This window comes from Lutjanus erythropterus, chromosome 6 (assembly GCF_056507025.1).
Source record: "Lutjanus erythropterus isolate fLutEry1 chromosome 6, fLutEry1.hap2, whole genome shotgun sequence".
Lineage (NCBI taxonomy): Eukaryota > Metazoa > Chordata > Actinopteri > Lutjaniformes > Lutjanidae > Lutjanus > Lutjanus erythropterus.
The window spans coordinates 40552455-40573644 of NC_139322.1; the positions used below are offsets into that span (position 1 = coordinate 40552455).

The following is a 21190-nucleotide window of genomic DNA, read 5'->3' on the forward strand; positions in this document are numbered from 1 at the left end:
CTAGCCATTTAATATGTGCCACAATCTCCAAATAAAATTAAATTTCAACTGAATAAAATATAATTAAATTTAGCTTAAACTTGGTCAGTGTCAAAATTAAATTGGACCCATTTCAGCTGACATGTGAAGAGGGAATGTCAAAGCTACATTAACCAGAGGGTCTCCGTTCTTCCTGCTCTATTCAGAGGAAGGAACATTTACATTTTGTTGGTATGTTTGAGTTAGACCCAAGAGTCTCATAGTGATTCAAAAATTGGACACCAAATCAGTTGCCCCACTTTGAACCCAATACACAAGCTGAAATGAAACCCGGTATCTTTTATCTGCTACTCTTGGGTCTGATGACTAAATACAACCAAACAAATCACTGATTGGGGTCCAAACTAAAAGACTTTTATAAGTTGATTGTACAGTGCAGATTTGGTAACCCTAAACCACCTTCTAACAGCTTGACAGTGTCAGACTAGTATTATAGTTGTCTAATATTTTCCCTTTGTAAAACAACTACTAAAACAAACCTGCAAAAATAATAATGTGGAGATACCATCTTTCACTACAAGGATGATCTCACAAACATTCATCATCCCTTTATATCACAGCGAGTTCTTCTGAGTATACAGTTCACTTGAGAGACAATCAATGTTGCATGAGCAAAAACAACCAAAGTGGCATAGCTATGTTGTTTTATATTGTAACAGTCCTTAGATACAGTGCAGTACGCTGACTGCAGATCAGTCTCGTATTCACTGAGCTCTATGGGTGCACCATAAACCCAAATCCAGGTGACATTCACTGGACTTGATTTTCACAGGAGGAGTGTTGTAGCTCTGAGAGAACACCCTGCAGGTGTCCTGCAGCTGCACTTGAACACGTCTCTTCCAGGTTACCTCAAACACAACAGTTGATGTCTAGAGCGTCTCAGATGCTGCGTGTCCGTCCAGCCACAGTCCAGTGATGGTACTGACTGTGTCTGCTGTGACGCAGCCTCAGGCCTATCTCTTGTAGTGGCTGGGTGCATCTGCAAACATGTACTTCAGTCTGTAAGCTTCAGCCAGGAGGAGACCCACCTCCTCGTTACCCCAATGGATTGTGGGAAGGTTCTGCAGTAGCATAAGAAGGCCCTGAAGAACAGCAGAAATTTACTTGTAGACAGAAACTATTTTAAAAGGTGGAAGTTGAAAATAGAGTACATAATGTATTTCAGAATTATATACAGTGTGGGGGTTAGTATGTAAAATCTGAAACAATAGAATCAGGCTCTAAAGGCTCTACTGAATACTTAAAAGGACAGTTCACCCCAAATCAAAAATACATATTACATATATATAAAAATATATCCACAGCTGCACAATTAATTGCAATCGCAGTATGGCCAATCGCAGAACCTAATCGCAATTTTTTCAAAAGGAAAAATATGTGAGAAAACAGAATTATAATAAAGAACTGTAGTGCGGCAGAGATGATCTGAACTAAATATCTTGTTCTCCAAATGAAAGAAAACATGTTTGTTTGTTACAGACCTCAATGAATATCACATTATCGTGATTTTTTTCAGTGAACATGAAAGCTGTAATGCAAAACTGATAATTTCCACTACTCGTATTGCAATTCCAGTCGAAATAATCACACTATGAACTGTCTGTTTGAGGGGCCTGAATGCGTTTACAAGAAAGAATGAACACGACTACAGAGACACCGGTACCTGAAAGTCAACCATGGAGAGAATTTCTTTGCGCCACTCGATGAGGAAAGCAGCACAGACATACAGGTGGAAGTGGGAGAAACCCTCCGCCTCAGCCTGAGGAGAACAGAAAAATATTGGAGCCAATTACAACACAGCTTTGACTGTTATTTAAAAGTTAAAAGCAAAAACAATGAGTCTGTCCTAAATCCAATCAACTTAACAAATACTGTATAATGGAGCAGATCTGTCAGGCTGTGTTTGGTGCTACTGTTGTATTGGATGACTTTCTGTTGTGAAGGCTTGCTGATGGTGGACACTCTGCTCTACCTGGTAGGTGTCCCAGAGACGGATAGTGCAACGAAGTGGCAGCTCCCTCATCAGAAGATTGTTCATCCACCGGAAAGCAAACTGCAGGTACTCCACCTCATACTTCTTGAAATGGTTGTGAATGTCCTCTGGAGACACAAACACAGAAGTTAAAATTGTGTCTCTCACTGTCTACATGTGTGGGCTCACAGTAAACAAATCCGACATTAGGAGCAATGAACACAAGCAACGTTAAACCTAATGTGACACATGAAACTCCTCATGGATGACGGACTGATGGGAGTCCACTTACCGTCTATCCTGCTGACCAGTTCCTCTAAAGCTTTCACTTTGTTCTGGATTCCAGGCTGAGCAAACGTGTAGTTGTCCTGAAGGGAGATCATTCTCAGTAAACTGACACATTTACAGTTTGAAACAAGTGTTTATTTGAGACGTGTTTGTGTGTGAGCAGACCTGTATTCCATCCAGCAGCTTGCTCATGCACCAGAAGCTGTCAGCCTCGATGTTTCTCTGGGTGTCCAGAGGCAGAGCTGCCACTTCAAAGTTCTCCACATCCTCCGCTGGAACAACAAAGAACAGTGAGTCAAACACAAATGGCTTGACTCATACACATGACTCCCGTAAGACATTTCTGAATGCTGCTCCCCATCACTGTAAATTGAGCAATGCAGGAGCAACAGCATGACAGGCTGTAAACATTTACGCTGGTAACAACACTGTAATATGGAGGTATAAAAATAAAACATCATCACCAGGCAAAAAGTGCAAGCCAGAAACAGGCTGACATGAGTCATTTTGGTCCAGTGTGAATATAAGAGGACTCAGTAACTTACTGACAAACTCAGACAAGAAGACGACGAAGAAGGGCGTGACCAGATCATTGATTCCCTGGACGTAACCACTGGCTGGGTGACGGATGGCCCAGATAAAGAGAATCCGCTCAAACACCTGAAGGATGAAAGACGACAACAACAAAAGCTTGATTATTGTGTATCCAAAATTCTTTTTGAGTTTACACCAGTGAGGTCTTTTGCATTATGATTATTAACTTTCAGTTCCAGCAGAATCAAAATCCACGCAGCCAGGATATCCTGACTTTTAGTCTCAAATTTAAGTCAAGCTCCAAAATGTTTCCAACAATGCAGCAAATGACATCTTTTCTGGTAAAGTCCTTTTTGATATCATCTTTGATACTCCATATTTCAGACACACACTTTCTGTTATAAATTTGAAGTCTCAAGACTTTAGAAGCTCCTCTCAGAGTCCCAACACACAACTGCTTCTACAGGCTGAGCAGAAGGCTTCGCCTCTACATGACAACTAAACTGACTTTAAACATAAAACCAGCGGCGTGCAGTGGAATTATTTAAAATTTGGTGTGTTGAGTAGCAACAAACAGAAACACTAAATGATGCAGTGAAGAACAGGAGCACTTATCATTTTCTCTTCTATGAATGGAGGATTTGCTGTAAGGTCTGACATTATGTATAGAAATGGTAAAATACCATACTGTGTATAACAAGATGCCTCTCTCAGTGCCACTTGTGTATTCAGGCCGTTGAAAACATAGTTTTGAGGAGAATTAGTGAACAGCAATATTTCTGATGACCAATTAATTTAAAAATGGAACAATAATTAAAGTGTAGTGACAAATGTATGCAGTGTTTAGGTAGTATAATACACATTCTAAGTGATGTATTACCCAGTTTGATAGTGCTGTTTTGATTTTGAATGCAGTGTAAAGCTCCTTTTTCACAGTCTGTTCAATGCAGTATTGCGTCTATATTCTACATCACTGTTTGTATAAAAGGTACAGAGGCGGAATGAGGGGTTCAGTTTTGTTCTGTCTCTAATCCACCAAGGGAGGCAGTAACAGAGCCGGATCAATGTCTGTGTAAAAAGGTAAGCTGGCACGACGGGTCAGGATGCTGCTGGGTTCCACGTCCACTGCTGTTTGTGCCTGTGTTCTTTAAATTACAAACTTACTCCACATTTGACAGTTGTTTCAAGTTGAGACAGATGAGATGACACTTTAGAGTGCTGACACAGACTTGTGTGCATGAAAGCAGACACACACAGACAAGCAGGAGAAGAGAAGTCCTCCCCGCAGATCATCACACAAGGTGTTGAAAGGAGCAGAATCACTTGTTGATGTGTGTTATGCCATGGTTCTTTTCATTCCCTGATACTGGCATGCTGTATTAGAGGACACACTGGGGTGGCTTTATGCCAGTGCTGCTTGGTTTAGGGTAAATGCAACAAACTGACTTAAAGGCGAGCCCTGGTCACTGTGATATTACAGAATCTCTGTGCAAGTTTATCTGAAACTTGGTCTCCCTGCATTAGTTAGAATGTAATAATGTGTGGCATGTATCATGCTTAGTGCTGGACATAGTGGGCAATACAGTGGAAACCAATGTCTCATCATTGATATGAATATTTATGATACATGCAAATAAATAAAACCCGTGTTCTGATGTCATGGGTTACATCAGACAAAACTTCAATATGAGTGCAGGATTTTATTAAATCATAGTATCATAATGTCATTAATGCTGCATATTAATAAATAAAATATTGCCCTGCTCTAATTAGGCTGTGATTACACCTCATCACAGGTTTCTGGTAAATCTGAATATAAATTTTTTGTGCTTTGAAAATCCACATGAAATCACCACATTTGAGGAACAAGTCAAACTCAGTGAGGTTCCTTTTTTTTTTTTTTTTTTACAAACAGGTTCCTCTGTTGTGAAGTGATCTGATGCAGCTTCTTCCTCAGTGGATGGAAAATACTCAGCCACACACTGGAGTTCAACTTAGTCTGGCTGTCAGCTTTGTGATACCAGGAAACCTCAGTGAAGCCAAAAGATTAAGGCCCTGCTTCAAGCTTAATTTGACAAATAAACCAGAAAAAACACAACACAAAAGGTGAGGGATCCCACCTTAATTTAAAAACAACACTATGAACAAATCTCCAACTAGTGGTAAATCTCTCTGTCACAAATGACAGAAGACACCTATAGAATTATAAAGTACACACACAGAGAAACACACCCACATGCATTTGGATGTACTACTGTTTGTAATTCCACAGCACATCAGTAGCTCAGATCTTACCTCTTGTACAGCAGGCTGCTGGAACAGGGGAATCAGAGGGTTGGTTCTTGGAATGTCGATGTGGATCTAACAAGAAGAGAGATTATTGACATGTTTCTCAGGATAATCAAAGCTGATAACATGTTTGTACATGTGTCACATATAATCCATTTAAACACAAAGTATGTCATTTCAGCTGCTCGGGGGTCTCTCAGTCAAAATAATAACAAAAGACAGAGTTTGATGACATCAACAACCACCACTGAGGATGAAAATCTATCTGAAATGACTCAGGCAGGACTCATGTTCACAGATGAGGTAATGTATTTAAGTTTCATTCATGTTACACTTTATGGGGACAGCTTCAGTGACGGAATGCACTGAAAAACTGAAAAACTCATGCCTCATCAGGGGTGAGCTGGCTAATTAGTTCATCTCCCTCCCTCCCTCGTTCCTGTGTTCCCTTGGAAGTTATAGCAGCCAGAGGGGTAAAGGGGACATGACGCCATTGACCGGCAACCAAATGAAATGCATGTTTACTTTGAATATAATTTAATTCTCTGGGTTTAAACATTGTGGGAACCATTTGGGATAAAACATATAAGTCAAGTTTTATAGCCCAATTTATAAAGCCCAAAATCACAATTTGCCTCAGGAGGCTTTACAATTTTTATAGGGTACAACACCCTCTAATCTTAGGAAAAACTCCCCAAAAAACAAATTTAACAGGGAAAAAACTTGAAGAAACCTCAGGCAGAGCAACACAGGAGGTATTAGTCCTGCACAGGGTGGGGTACCCGTGGGATGTCACTGGCCCTATCTGACAGTACAGGCTATCTGATGGCTAAAATGAATGGCATAAAGAGAAGATTATCCAGTGGAGAATGCCAAATTGTGGATACACATCACTGAAGGGCAGGTTGGATGTTTGGGAGATATTTGGCTTGATCAGAGAGTGTGAGAATAAAGTTGTCAGCGGCTTTGCTGCATGTAAAAACTGCCAAAAACAGCTTTTGATAGCTGCAACCATCATCACTGATGAAACACGTCTACAGCTGCAGGAGCACACCTGCTGCGCCAGTTGAGAAAGCAAGTGAGTGACTGTGTGTTTAATCACGGGTCGGATCATGGGACTTCTATAAACAGTTCTGGTACTTCGGTTTGCGAGCGCAGGCACGTGCAGAAAAACTGAACGAGTACAGGGTTGGGTATCAGTACTCAGTACTTTTATGGTATTAACTGAAATGACCATGTACTAAGTAGTACTGAAACTTCTCCTGTCAAACAATACCTCCAACCGATCATTTTCATAAAGAGCTCCAGAGAAAAAATGGATTTGTTTGATTTTGCTTGTCACAAGCATTCTTTGATTTAATGCTGCATGTGATTGGCCCAATACTGCAGCAGCTATAATCTGTATGGTCGTTGGCGTGGTGAAGTTGAGTACAGTGACAATTCAACATGTTGAGATGCCACCATAGTGTTCTATACTATACACCTGTTGTATCTGATCAAAATTAATGCATAAAATGTGGAAGGATTTTTTCAGGAATTCACATAATAGGTACTGAATGACATACTCTATTGGCATCAGTATTACTTTAAGGGTATTGGTACTGGTATTGTAATTCTTTAAATGACACCCAGCCCTCTTGGAAGGGATCTCTCTCTCAGGACAGAAAGACTTGCAATAGATGTTGTGTATACAGAACAGACCAACAAAATCACATTATATACAATTTCCTGACACATGAATAATATAAAAAACATTTTAATGTAGAAATGTTACAGATTATGTCTTTAATATCATAAATATCTTATGGTGTTTACTGGTTTTGTTGACTGATGAGCTGCAGCACTCTAAAGTATTACCTGTCTGTATGTGTCTTTATAATGCTCGTCTGTTCTGGAGTGGTAATACTGCTCTATGAAACCAAAGTATTCTTCTCTCTTCCTCTTCAGCACCAGCTCTCTGCGATCCTTGTTGGCCGGCAGGTAGCCCTGTCACACACGCAGGAGAGCAGAGACAGAGCCAATGAGGAGAGCCTTGTTATGGTGATATCAACAGTTTCAGAGGAACAGAGCAGGCCGGACATTTGAGATAAGAGAAAGGAAGGAGATAAGGTTGCCTGTAGGGATAATGCTTTTTGACATTATGTGAGTGTTTTTTAAAAAGGAAGAATTTAACTGGCTATGCAGAAACTAAAGAAACATAACCAGGACTCTCTAAGAGGCTTTGGCACCAAATTCTGTGCAACAAGAGAACATGTGATGTTGCAAAACTGAAGGTCATGAGACTTACAGAGAGAAGTCTCCATGTGATTGGCCGGACTTCTCTTGGTATGCCTGACCAGCTGTGCTTCCGGAGCTCCTCTGTAACAGCACAGAGCAAGATATAAACACACATTATCAGCTCACTCTTTCACTCTGTAGAAAACCACAGCAACAGACGACACATACAGCTGCCTGTGGAAACAGGAACTACTCCATATCTACACTATGAACTGGTATGACACAGGTACCAGTTTATGACTGGTCATAACCAGAATTATCAAAGCTCTTGGACAAACGATACTGCTATTGGCATTTATGCAACATTACATAGCCAGCTGACAGGGCAAAAGTGTGGAATCACTTTACTAAATTTTATTTTAAAAATGCAGCTAAATGCAGTAATTCAGGAAGCAATTTAAAGGGACAGTTCACCCCAAAAACAAAAATACACATTTTCCCCTGGCCTGTTGTGCTATTTATCCATCTACACTATTTTGTTGAGTTGCAGAGTTTTGGAGATATCAGCTGCAGAGATGTCTGCCTTCTCTCCAATATAATGGGGCTAATTGGCACTAGTCCTATGGTGCCAAAAAAATACATGTGAAAAACTAAAAACCAGTGTCTCTTTCCAGAAATCATGATCTGTTTACTCAAGATAACAGACCTTGTGAGCAGTTTCATGTAGGAACTACATTCTTTTTGCAGTCGAGAACTACTTACTTTCCTAGAAAGAAAGTAGTTCCTACATCTAACTGCTCAAAAAAAGGTTCTTTATTCTTTATTATCCACAAAGTGAAATTCATTTAGCTACGGTCAGTATCATACAGACAGAAAAAAAAACTTGTAAAAAAAGTGTAGTTGTGTTGCTCTCCTACTGTACCTAGGTCAGTGTTGGGACTAGCCAGCAGCTGCTTGAATTTGTCCAGCCGACTCTTCTCCCGCACCGTCATGGGTGGGGCTCCTGACGCGTTCTGGTCTGAGATGCGAGCCACCAGTGGGATGATGGGACGAACTGGGAGAGTGTGTTGCTTCTGCAGCGAGGAGCGAACTGTAACAAACCACACAAGGAAAATAACAACATGTAAAATAGTAATATAGTAATAAAAACGTTGTATGGACAGTATATATAAGTATAATATAATACCTCATAATGATAAAATGTTCAACACTCCTTGTTATGAAGGTAAAGAGTAGCTATTGAAATTTTCAACCTGGACCCCAGTTTCCCATGTTTTGTGACTAAGTGATTAATGGAGACAGCAGATTTTGTAATAGATTTTGTATTGACGGTGAGAACTGCAGCCGTCAGAAGCAAAACTGAGCTACAGAGATAAACCTTTTTTAAAAGAGTTACATGAGTTTTAACCATAAACAGACATATTATTGCTCTCACCAAACTCACCACACTCACCAACTCTGGCTTGGTAGAAATAAACTATTAATTCACCGCACTCTTTTGTGTTTGATTATTCCTACCTCTTTGATTAAATTATTATTTTGTCTGAATATAATTTAAAGGAGCAATATGTAGTGATTTCACATGCAAAAATAAGCCCAGCAGCTGAAGCAGCAAGTTGGAGCCACAGACTGTATATTAAATAGGTTGTAATCCTTTTTAATGTAATATACGCAGGTTGCAGGAGCTCTGCGGGACCACAGGATGTGTGCTATCTCATAAACTGACAATAACAAACGAGGACGAGTCCTCCACTGTAAGTTGATCAGCTATTTATAACTGTCAGTTGTCTGTTGAAGTAAAGTTCAACCTGCTATCCTGAAAAAATGGATTAATGTGAAACAGACATACAATACAGTTAATCTGGTCCAGAACAGAGGGGACACCGCAGCTGCAGTGTTCATGTCAAGTGACGCCAGTATTTCAACTTAACATGTTTCCTTTATCTCTGATGACACATCGTGGTCATTTCATGATTTATTACAGCATATCTGTTACAGAATTTAATCGGTGAAATGAAAGTGATGTTTTGTCTTTTTGTATCTAGTGTGCTTTTGTAGGAAGAGTCACTAGTTATCTGTGTTATCTAACCAGATTATTTATTTCAGTAATTCTAAAGTGGCAGGTTAGGATCCTGTTTATTCTCCTGTCAGGTGCCCAACTATTACTTCAGACATATAAACCTACGCTACCACTGAAAACACATTAGTGCCCCGAGGATAAGAGCATTTGGAGAAACATTTTCAGGACTGCAAAATGCCAGTCTCGTGCTAGAGGCCTGATATAATCCTGCTAGCTGTAACTGCACTCTTATGTCCCCCTGACAGTCTGTAATTAGCTCCACTATGAATCACCTGATAAGCTGCTCAGTAGCTCTTAATGCCAAATGAACTGCTGCAGCATATTACCCACGTACCTGAGGACGTGTTGAGGTGGGCGTCACTGCAAGACCTGATGACCTTGCCGTTGACGTGCTCGCACTCTGTGTCCTCCTCCTGCACATCCTGGAGGTTTGGAGCTTCTGTCCTTGGCGGTGCCAGTCTGTGTGACACCCCGGTTTCTGTGTCACTGGCCTGATTCTGCTGCCGAGTGAAAACACATCAGAATGGCTCCTTTCATTTCACACAAACTCAACGCCAATAATCGCTCAGTGATAAGACTTGTGTCTTGTAGATACCTGGTTCTGTGTGGACGTAGAGTGCAGGCCTGACGGCAGGGATGAAGGGACGGGGGTGGTGAGGAAATCCTCATCCTCCTCATCGTCGATGTCCCAAGCATCGTTGGTGCTGCGTGCAAACTCATGGAAGCTCGAGGCCTTTTTAGACTTGAGATTGTTGAACTTAGGCTTTGTGTCTTTGGGATACCTTCAGAGAGACAGATCAAGAGATATAACAGACACGGAAAGAGAAGAAAGACAAAAAAAGATAAATAAAAGAATTTAATGTTTTCACTCATGGAAACACTGATAAATAATATACACAGAACTTTACAAGATGATATCGCCAAAGTGAATGACAAAACAAACTGTCAGTCCAACAAAAACAAGCAATAAGACAGAAATTCACTAAAATATGATATTAATAAATAAATGTCAACACTAGGCCACATTGGTGCAGTACTGGTGCATGCAGTCCACACAAGTACTTGTGAACAATATGCTGCAAACAATGCTGAAAATGGGAGTAACGTAAATAAAAGACGACTCCATGCAGTCCACTTGGGTTCAGCACTTACGTGCGTCGCAATCGTGGGTCAAGAGGTGGATGCTGTGCTCCATAAACTGGCTGTACACTGTAGAAGATGACATGTGAAATGCTGTCACCTCTGTGCAGAAAAACACATTCAGCCTCCCATGCTGCGACTTAGCTACTGCAGAGAGTCAGCAAATCTACTCATTAATTATTATTCAGAGCAAAGTTGGCAGATTAACGTCCTAACCTGTACCTGTTGTTCTTTTTACACATATTTCCTCTTGTTTCCTGGGTGCAGTAAGTAGCTCAATCCCTTTTACACAACAAACAATGAGGAATAACAGAGGAGGAAGCGGCAGATTTGGAAATGGCACTTCAGATATATGGCTGCATTAAAGAGGGGGTGGAAGACATGACATTTTATATTTACTGTTTTAAGGATTTTATGTCAAAACTCTCATTTAATTATAGATATCAAAAATGTTTCATATTCAAGTTTATTATTTTTTCAGATCATTGCCTCTACATAAACTTTTACTTTGTCAACACCAGTATACCTTAGGCAGCTGATGGCATGGCCTGCCAGTTTGTAATAGAGTGTGCTTATCACCTATCAGTGAGATGTTCACTGATGAGAGAGCGCAACAGTCTCGATGTTTTGCCAGCAAAAGCCAAAATGGATGATGGGTAGGTAATAAGGTAAATGATATAAATGGATCTGCAAGTGATCACACCATGTGTAGTTTTCTGCCTTTGTTAGGATGGCTAAAATACTTCCACTGATCGGTGACGGCACACAGGGTGCAGATGCCACATCTGGAGTTTCCTGTCAGCAGAGTGATAATATGCAAGAATGGACGAGGGGGTGGACATATTATCTTTTAATAGACCGTTTAAAGACCAGTTTTGGGATGTGTTTTAATTTGGGTCCTGTTTCAGTGGTGTTCAAATGTTTTTGAATGATACAACTTGTTGATGCTACACAGTTCCACAAAGCAACAGCCTGCCTGACAGTGAAAGTAACATTACCACCTGATCTATGGTGGAGGAGTTAGTTTCAAAAAGAGGAGCAACTTCAGTGGTGTGGAGGTGATCAGATGATCACAAAAGATCAGATATAGAATAAAATAGGTCTGCAGCTAACAATTATTTTCATAGGTGATTAATCTGTCGATTATTTGATTATTTTTTTGCCAATAAAATATCAGAAAATGGTGAAAAATATTGATCAGTGTCCAAGATGTCCAAGTCCAAGTCCAAGATGATGTCCTCAAATGTCTTGTTTTCTCCACTTCCCAAAGATATCCAGTTTACTGTCAGAGAAGATTAAAGAAACTTGAAAGGCAATCTGAAAAATCACATTTTAGAAGATGGAACCAGAGAATTTTGACTTTTTTCTTAAAAGAAAATTACTCAAACTGATGATGTGAGTTCTAAACGAAAATAATTTTCAATATTTTGTCATATTGTCATGAGCATTGCTATCGCAGAATACCCTGAAATATCATGATATTATTTTAGGGCCGTATCACCCACCTCTACCAGTGGGAACTACTCAGTGACGTACAGAGCCAGTAAATCCAGCCTGACGCTGTCCCTTCCATTGACAGATGACAGCTCAGATCCTCTCTGCTGTTAAATAACCCCTCACCCTGTTTTATTTCGGTTTAGAACAGAACTGGAGGACAGCTTGCACAGCCCCCGTGTTCTTCACCACCCTGTGGTGGACAGTATGTTCAGCGGATGTGAGAATCTTAATGCTCAGCTTCTTTCCAACTCTCTGGCGACCCAAAGCAGACACAGTCAAGAGTCGTAGGATGGGATCTGGGCCAGACTCACAATTGCCAACAACACTCATAGAAAGCCAACGGCAGCAGCCTCCAGACTTTTCTAAAACGAAAAAACAAAAACATTTCCAGTTCTAATTTGATATGGCCAGAGCTATTTTTTTTCTTGGAATTATTATTCAGGTATCTCTCCAATATTTATGTTTATTATTGATTCATCTGCATGTTATGTTCATGATTTATGACAAAATGAAATATGTGCTTGAAAAGTGACTGAAATTATTAATTATTTTTCAAAATAGTTGGCAACTAATTTTGTTTTGATCAACAAATCAATTAATTGACTAATCGTTATAGCTCTATTATTATCATTATTTTTTTTCCTGTTGTTGTGATGTTGATGTTATGTGTAAGACTACATCATGAAGCTGCAGTAAACACTCAGCACCCTGATTAAAAGAGCATAGAATGAACAAAAAAATGCAGTTCATTTCAACTTAAATGTTTTCAAAAGCAATTTATTTTAACTGCAGGTTAACTACAAATTCCTACAGCAACTAAAAGGGACAATTCACACAAAAATCAAAAATACATATTCTCCCCCTGGCCTGTAGTGCTGTTTAGACATCCAGATAGTTTTGGTGTGAGTTGCAGAGTTTTGGAGACATCAGCTGTAGAGATGTCTGCCTTCTCTTCAATATAATGGGACTAAATGGCACTTAGCTTGTGGTGCTCAAAGCACCAAAAAATACATTTTAAACATTCAAAATCAGTGTCTCTTTCGGAAAATCATAAGCCGGCTATGCAAGATAATCCTTTCATTCCAAAAGAAAGAAAGTAGTTCCGGTAGCTTCTGAAGTAGTTCAGGTAGATTCTACTGCAGACAGAAAGCAGTTCTGCAGAAAGACTCTTTCTGTCTTCCTGACAAATCAAGTGCACAGCAATGTCTTTAGAGCTGCAACAATTAATTGATTATTAACCAATTATTAAATTAAATATTCACTATTTTGACAACTGATTAATCGTTTTCAGTACTTTTAATAAAAAACAACCAAATTTTCTGATTTCAGCTTTTTAAATGTGAATATTTTCTGGTTTCTTTACTCCTCTTCTGTCAGTAAACTGAATGTCTTTGGGTTTTTGACCTAAAAAGACATTTGAGGACGTCATCTTGGACTGTAGAAAACAGTAATCAACATTTTTCAACATTTCATGGCATTTTATGGACCAAACCTCTAATCGATTAATAATCAATTAATTGAGAAAACAACCAACAGATTAATTGATAATGAAAATAATCATTAGTTGCAGCCATAAATGTATTAAGTAGATTTCTATACATGAGTTCAGATGCAGTAAGAGAAATGGAGACTACTTGATATCTCTGTAGAGCTTTTTAATTACTAATCAATTAATTAATGCTAAAGCTTTTCAGCTATGAAAAATAGCTGCAAAATTGCATCATTAGATATTTATAATTCATAAAAAAACAAGACTATGGAATCAGGACTGTGACATCATTCTGATATTCAGTGTGGCACCCCGTACTGATAGAGGATCAGATCAGTTGTAAGTCTACTAATCAAGTAATGCTTGCTCAACACTCAAACTTCACTTATAATTGTTGTTACACAGTGTGGGAATTGAGGCAATTATGCATATCTGGGTGTTAACAGCACAAATCAGATATGAGTTACAATCTTGTAGTCAAATCATTTGCCTACAAACCACAGGTTTACATTTAAAATTGTCACTAGAGGGAATCTGTTTTTGTTAAAGTTTCTTGGAGACTGAATGTTGCCTAAAGTCTTTCCTTCAAGATAAGGATTCTGTTTCCAGATTTTTCTAATGACTATTTTTAATGACTTTTCTCCACGATGCTGATGGTCTAACAGTAAATCTAATATCGCTGTTTGTCTAAATTAAATGTTGTCAGTGTGGCAGAAATTTCAATCATGATAAGTGCTTCATTCAAAGCGGCTGAGAGGCTTTAGTGTGACTATCACAAAGCAACAAATATCACTACTAGAATGTGGATTTAGTCAAACTGCGGCTGCTCACGCCTGAAGGTAAAAGCCGTCAAGTCATTTGTATAAGTAAACTGACAGTCAGCCTGGTGGCTGAGAACTGGGCCTGCTGATTATCTGCCAGTGCCACAGTCTCATGTTTACCAGCCTCAGACTTGTTTTATCAGGAGTGGCTCAAGGACAGGCAGCAAGACTAGCTGCTCGCTTTCCTGTTCAAACATATGTTTGTGTTTGTGTTTGGGTTTCCAGCCTTCCACCCACCACCATTTGAGACAGATCAGTGAGTGCGACAAAAGCAGCAACGCCCTCTCCTCAGAGATCCTCTCCTCAGGGCAGGGCAGGACTGAGGACACCCACTCTGAGACTTTAAGACACGCAGAACAATAAAGATATGAACACATAAATAGGTCATGTCTTATCAATGAAGTCTGATGAGTTTCCATTTTACACAAATGTGCTGGATGAGGAGAATAAAAGCCAAGAGTCTGAGAATATAATGGGTCTTCAGTGCCCATTACAACCCATTACCATGATGCCTATTGAGTAAGCCCTGCAGGCCGGGACAAGCCGAGCCCCAGGTGCTTCTCTTATATTACCATTACATTAAGTCACAGAAGTAAGACTCTGTTTTTCTGAAAAACAGTTTGAAAAAACAGAAGACAGTTTGACCGCTTTTACTGTGAATGGAAGTCCTGGATCTAAGTTCCTGATCACTAGAAATGTGCTGCAAACTTCCCCAAGAGAGCCACCAAGTCCTGGTTAATTCAGCAACAAACTTGTACTCATGTCTAGTTTTTAAATGCAATGTCTCTAGAGTTAGGTGCTGCTCACATTTGAAGCAATACAGTACCAATATCACTACTTTTAATCTTTTACTGTCTCTCTGTAATTACAAAAATGTAATTTAAATTTAGAAAAATATATCCCAACTTTTCAATTTTAATATTGTTGCCTAGGAAAAATAATAGCAAGCAGACATCCAAGTGTATAACTAAGACACAATTTCTGGAAAAAAATTACAGATATAAAACACTATGAGACAAAGAGGACTAATCAGCTTGTCTCAATCAAGCACAAACATGTATTTACTTCCCCATCGCTCATCAAATTGCCTTTCCTCTGCACAAATTTTCTTTTTTTGGACTTTTTGCTAAACTGCTACTATTTACATGACCAGATAGAAGCACTCAGCAAGAAAGCCACTGCTAAATACTCTGTAGTTTGTGGACACCATACTTCTATTATACAGCACAGAACTGTTACATACACATTATATTCTTTGAAAGCTCTCACAGGCCACATTAAATGAGGTGCTGGGCCAGACGTGGCCTCAGGCCTTGACTTTGACACGTGTTCTATAGCATTTATTACAGACCACCCCACCTCCTTACCTTCCGGTGTCAAATCTACAGTATATGTCTATGGTCACCTGAGTGCTTCTTCGCCCCCAAGTTATTAAAATACTTTACTTTATGTTTGTTAATATTTTTGATCATTTTGATAATTGCACAGGTGTTTTTAAATGGTGAGGTTAGCTAGTTAGCTAGCCTAGCTGGTTACTAGCATGAAGAAAACCATGGTGAAGTTTATGATGAGAGCAGTCAGCTCTACAGAAGCCTCTTTTACACAAAATCCTGCAATATCACCACAACAAGGACTCGCCTTTCAGCCTGCTTTGTGTTTTTACACTGACCAAGCAGCACCGGCATAAAGCCGTCCCAGTGTGTCCTTACATCAAGTCAACATCGTGAAATCAAAACAGGCAAACAGTGAAGTTAACAGTATAATATATTAGCAATATGTGCTAGGGCTGAAAGATTTTGGAAAACTATCTAATTATGATTATTTTGGCTGACACTGCAATTGTGGTATGATTTGCGATACTAAATGTAATGATAATTTTTACATCATTATTCTTATTTTGATTGAAAAACATGTTAAAATGACTCTGGTTTGACTTTTTTTTGCAGGGATCTGTACCAAGTAAAGATTTTTTTTTTTAGTCTGTAGAATTTGACTTGTAGGACAAGACATCGCTACTTCCTGACATTCATTAATTTAAAATTTTTCTGATGCACATTTTACCTTTAACAAATATAGCACCTCCTGTGACTTAAAAATTGCAGAAAGCCATATTGCTGTTTCAATAAAATTTCAATTAATTGTGCAGCCCTAATATGTGCAAATCACACTGTTAAAAGTAAAGTATTTTAATAACTTGCAGATGAAAAAGCAATCGGTTGAACACAGACGTATACTGCAGATTCGACACCAGCTAAGTTGTGGGCGGTCCGTAGAGCAGTTATTTGTCACACTGCATTGTGCAAGAGGAGTATATGTATCATGTTTTACACAATTTCAACTTAAACCAGGGATTGGAAGTGTTTCACCATGAATGCATTGCTACTTTCTGCGTACTGGTGCCCCGTTCATTGTTTTGGCCCCTACCCCTGAGACAGCCTGACTCCGCCACTGGCTCTCAGCACAGCCTGACAAAGCATATGGCGGGCGATGCACGGACTGTGACAGCTGACACCTCAACTCTGAGCGAGAAACCACAGAGAAGAAAGAGGCGGAGGTCTGGGTCTCTCTGCTGGAGGCCATTATAAAGACACACACTCACACAAAGCGGTGGAAAGGGCTACAAAGTCCCAGAGTGAATGAAATAAAACCAACAACTACAATACGGTCAACTACTGACTATTCCTGACGTACTTACAGAGACATTTTTACACGTTAAAGTCAGCTGAAGAGCTCGATTCTAAGCTAATATTCCTATTCATACTTCATTATGAGTTAATGCGAGCTACAGCAGGCTATTACTGGTGTTACTGTGCTGACCAGTGATGATGTTTTCAACAATATTTAACAGAATCAGTCTGACACTTTGTACAGGAGTGCAGTCGTGCTTCGTTTAGAAAAAGACAGTTACAAAGACCCACCTTCCGGGAACCTTTGCGTTTCTCCTCCAAAAATTGATCCTGTTCTCGGTGGCCATACTCGGATAACACAACCCCCTTTAGACCGTCACCGAAACCGGCTCCCTGCACGAACAGACCATGGGGAAACCGTCTCCGCCTCTCACTGGATTCAGCTCAGCCCCGCTCGGCTTCTCCTGGTGTGCCTCCTCATTAGTTTAAGCGGACGGGAGATAGTAATATTTAGCTTTCAAATGCGCTGATGTATGATGCGGAGTACTGGAAGCCGCCATCTTGGAGTATACAGACTGCAGCGTGTGATTGGCGGGGGGGACGAACAGGTGCAGTGAAAGTGGCCAATAGGATGAGCAGGAAGGTGGCGTTAGGGTCGAGGATGCTCGCTGATAAACAGTCAAAGACATGAGGGAGACGGTTCAAACTTCAGTTTGGTTATGGAAGAGGTTATTGTTTTTCTGACAGTTCATAGACAAGCTGTTAGCTGTTGGTGTGATTCCTGCCATGGCGACGCGTGCGTGTTGTCACAGTTTAAACTACGGTGCTAGCAACCGTCGACCCTCTGAGAGACAGGTGTTATACCGAATTATGTAACCCATGACATTCTGACCTGGTCTAACAGACCCTTTTTCACAGCAGATACATTTCTGTCCCATTCACGTCAAACAGAGGCAGAGTGCTGCTATTGTGCATGCTGGTTCACTGGGACGGGACAGTCTTTGGAATCATTCATAACACCTGTGTTTACCTCACTATTTCATATCAATATGGCTGCCGTGAAAAAGGTCATTAAACATTTTAGCTTTACTAGTGGCATCCCAAACGATTTTTATCATTCTTTATTCTGTATTTCAGGACTGAAGTCAGTGATGGAATTTGACTAAGTAATAAGTGCGTAATTCAACTACTGTACAGAAGTACAATTTTAACATATTTTTACTGATGTATTTCCATTTTATCATACTTCATACAACTGCTTCACTGCATTTCAGAGATAAATATTGTACTTTTTACTCCACTATCTTTCTTTTAATCTCAGAGTTACTACTTAGGCTACATCTTTCATTAAATGATATAATAAGCTTATATTATGTGGTAAAAAACTATATTACTATACACAGCATCAATTCTCTCCAGCAGCTCTGAATAATCAGTCGACTAATCGTCTACACAAAATTCAGTTGAGTATTTTTTTCAAGCAAAAATCGCAAAAACAGAAAAACATTTGCTGGTTACATCCTGTCAGTTGTGGAGAGTTGTTACTTTTCTTAAAGCTTGTCTTAAATAATAGTAAACTAAATGTGAAAGTTCAGCTCGGGGTCTGGAGAGTTTGAGAATTTTCTCTGTTTTCTTACAGTGTACATACAAATCATTAATCAAATCATTAGCTGACAAATTAATTGTTAATGAAAATAATTGTTAGCTGCAAACCTACTGTATTTTGTTAACTTTTATCAAAACTCCATAATATGGGTCACAAATTTTGATGGCTGGTAACCAAATATGTCAAAAGCACAATATTCACATGGGTCAAAAACTTTGCAAAAAGTAAAGAAAAAGACTGTTTGACCCAGTAACAGTGGTAGAAAGTAACTAAGTACATTCCTTTAAGTACTGTACTTATGTATAATTTTGAGGCACTTGTCTTATGTACTTCCATTGCATGCTACTTTACATTTCACTCCACTATGTTTTGGAAGCCAATTTTGTACTTTTTACTCCACTACATTTATTTGATAACTTTAGTTATGAGTTACTTTGCAGACTCACATTATTAATACAAAATATGAATCACAATGTATTATAGATGAATATATCCAGTACTATAAAGTAACATAAATTAGAAATTAATAAAGAGTACTTTTACAATCGATACTTCAAGTAGGCCTGTATTTTAATACTAATACTTTACTTTTACTTGAGGAAGATTTTAAATGCAGAAGTTTTGTTTGTAACAGTGTTTTTACACTGTGGAATTATTACTTTTACTCAAGTAAAAGATCTGAGTTCTCACAGCTAACCTGTACTCTTATCCAGCTGACCTTTGACCTTAATGGAACATGCAAGTGAAAGAAAAAACAAAAAAACAAAACAATAAACAACAGCAGTGATGTATGTATTACATTAACAGGCAAAATCTGGTCAGGAAAGAAAAAGAAATGAAGAAGTCTGGAATAGAAATGCACTGCTGTCTGATCACGTTCTTTAAGTTCTTCAGTAGCTCTTCTGTAACTATTATCTGTAGGTATCATATCTCTATACAAACCGCAAAATTGACACACAAATCTGAACACTTCCTCAACATTTTGGCCTTTGCATCTTATTTGATGCTTAGTAATACTTCTCTTTTTTTTCCCCTCCTGATGCTGCATTTAGGTCCTCTGTCCACATGAGGGCAGGCATTTTCTGCTACAAGAGACAAAACCGTGGTGAAAATGAAACCAGCTGAACCACCTCCTATTTACTGTAAATGTTTGAAAAGTGAGTTTTCTATTTATACTGCTTATTGAATACCAACAACAGATAGCTGACAGCAAACACAGGTGCGTTTTTATCTGAATAAGTTGTCGCCTGTGAAATGAAATCATGACTCATCATTTGATGATGAACTAAGTAAAAATGTTATTTTCATCATTTGAGTCAAGGAGCCCGGTGACTTACACAAAGCACTTTGACGTGCCTTTGCTCCATTCAAATGGAGGCAAATGGAGCTTTTGGAGACATGACTTGAGTTTCATTTTACATGCTGGCCTGCATTTGAATTGCAGGTGCTCTCCTGTGTCTGTTTGTTTAGGGAAATCACTGCAGCTCCCCCACCCGTCTACACCTCTTCCAACGAACTTCAACTGTCAGAATCCAGGTGAGAGTTTATATTTGGGTTATTTTGCTGTGCTGTTGTATTCTTACAGGCTGGGAACATGTGTGCTGTGGATCTTATGTCACTCTGAGTGGAGCACAGCTCCATTTACACATTTTCTGGGATTATCCACTTCTAATGACTTGTTTTTTTTTTTTTAAAGAACCCATGCTTCAAGTGGGTCTTGTGACTTTTTGCCACTGTGTTGCTTTTGGTGTGGGCAGCTCACAGATGAAAACAGTGGTGTGAAAGGCTGAGAGGAGATACACTAATAGAGTCACAAGGCAGGACAATGGGGAACTGTGTGTGGGACTGCTGGAGTCGCCTGGGGCACAACAGTTTGCTCAACAACTCTCTACATTTACTTTGAACTTTTTCCTGCCAGACCACCATGGCTACTTATTTCATGTATTTTATTTAAGAGAGACATTTCTTCTCAACGTAAATGAAGTCTCTGCTGTAAATGCAAATGTGACTTTTATTTTCAACTCTAAAAAGATCAGTTTAGTGCTACATCTGTTCCTGCAGAGTGCACTGAAAATGATGGGCCTTTCAAAATAAATATATAATGTGCTTTTTCATGGCACATGCTTTGAGTTGCAACTGAGGCCCCCCAGCTATATTTTGGTTTGTGTGACCCCCTTGTTTTGCTCTCCCTCTCACCCCTGAAAGGATAGCATTGTGACTTGCTCTCTTCCTGAATGCTTTAGTGGCAACAAAACCACCCCGACAGCATTCTTTAAGAAAAGAGGAACTTTTTTCTTTTGTTGTACTGTCATCGTGGCGGCCGTTCAGCTCTACAGTTATTCTCAAAGTTGAGAGAACTTTGGGGGGATTTTAGCTTTTAGGCATTTGAGGAAAAGTTGCCCAGAACTTTTTGAGAAGTTTTTAAAGTCAGATTCTAACTTTGAAACAGGAGTTTATTCAGAGCTTTGGTCAAAAGAGGTAAGTTCTTTTTCCTCATGTTACTTATGTAAACTTTACACAAGATAATTATCACATTTATGCTTATATAAATATTTAATAAATAGGTTAAACACATTATTATGTAGTTATAA

At 39.2% G+C, this 21190-nt stretch overlaps 1 protein-coding gene across 3 annotated transcripts; it reads right to left on the bottom strand.

The window, feature by feature from the left end:
- Positions 1-503: 503 nt before the first annotated feature.
- tbc1d22b (TBC1 domain family, member 22B) lies at positions 504-17563 on the bottom strand. 3 transcript variants are annotated; one of them, XM_084721930.1, is made up of 14 exons: positions 17285-17563; positions 10572-10628; positions 10015-10201; positions 9754-9916; positions 8262-8429; positions 7410-7480; positions 6980-7108; positions 5129-5194; positions 2845-2959; positions 2465-2571; positions 2304-2379; positions 2012-2139; positions 1703-1798; positions 504-1121 (listed from the first exon to the last, which is right to left on the bottom strand). In XM_084721930.1, exons 1-14 carry the CDS (start codon positions 17338-17340, stop codon positions 993-995), a joined length of 1548 nt encoding a protein of 515 aa, XP_084578056.1. In that variant the 5' UTR covers positions 17341-17563; the 3' UTR covers positions 504-992. The 3 variants fall into 3 exon arrangements, with proteins under 3 accessions (XP_084578056.1, XP_084578055.1, XP_084578057.1); XM_084721929.1 differs by having other exon boundaries at positions 9754-9919; XM_084721931.1 differs by lacking the exon at positions 10572-10628 and having other exon boundaries at positions 9754-9919.
- Between the last annotated feature and the right edge of the window lie 3627 nt (positions 17564-21190).

Excerpts from the sequence above, each read along its gene's own strand:
- tbc1d22b (XM_084721929.1), bottom strand. The coding sequence starts at position 17,340 with ATGGCCACCGAGAACAGGATCAATTTTTGGAGGAGAAACGCAAAGGTT. Across the intron at positions 9,920-10,014 it reads CTACGTCCACACAGAACCAG|CAGAATCAGGCCAGTGACAC; the intron begins GTATCTACAAGA and ends TTCACTCGGCAG. Across the intron at positions 7,481-8,261 it reads TAGTCCCAACACTGACCTAG|AGGAGCTCCGGAAGCACAGC; the intron begins GTACAGTAGGAG and ends GTGCTGTTACAG.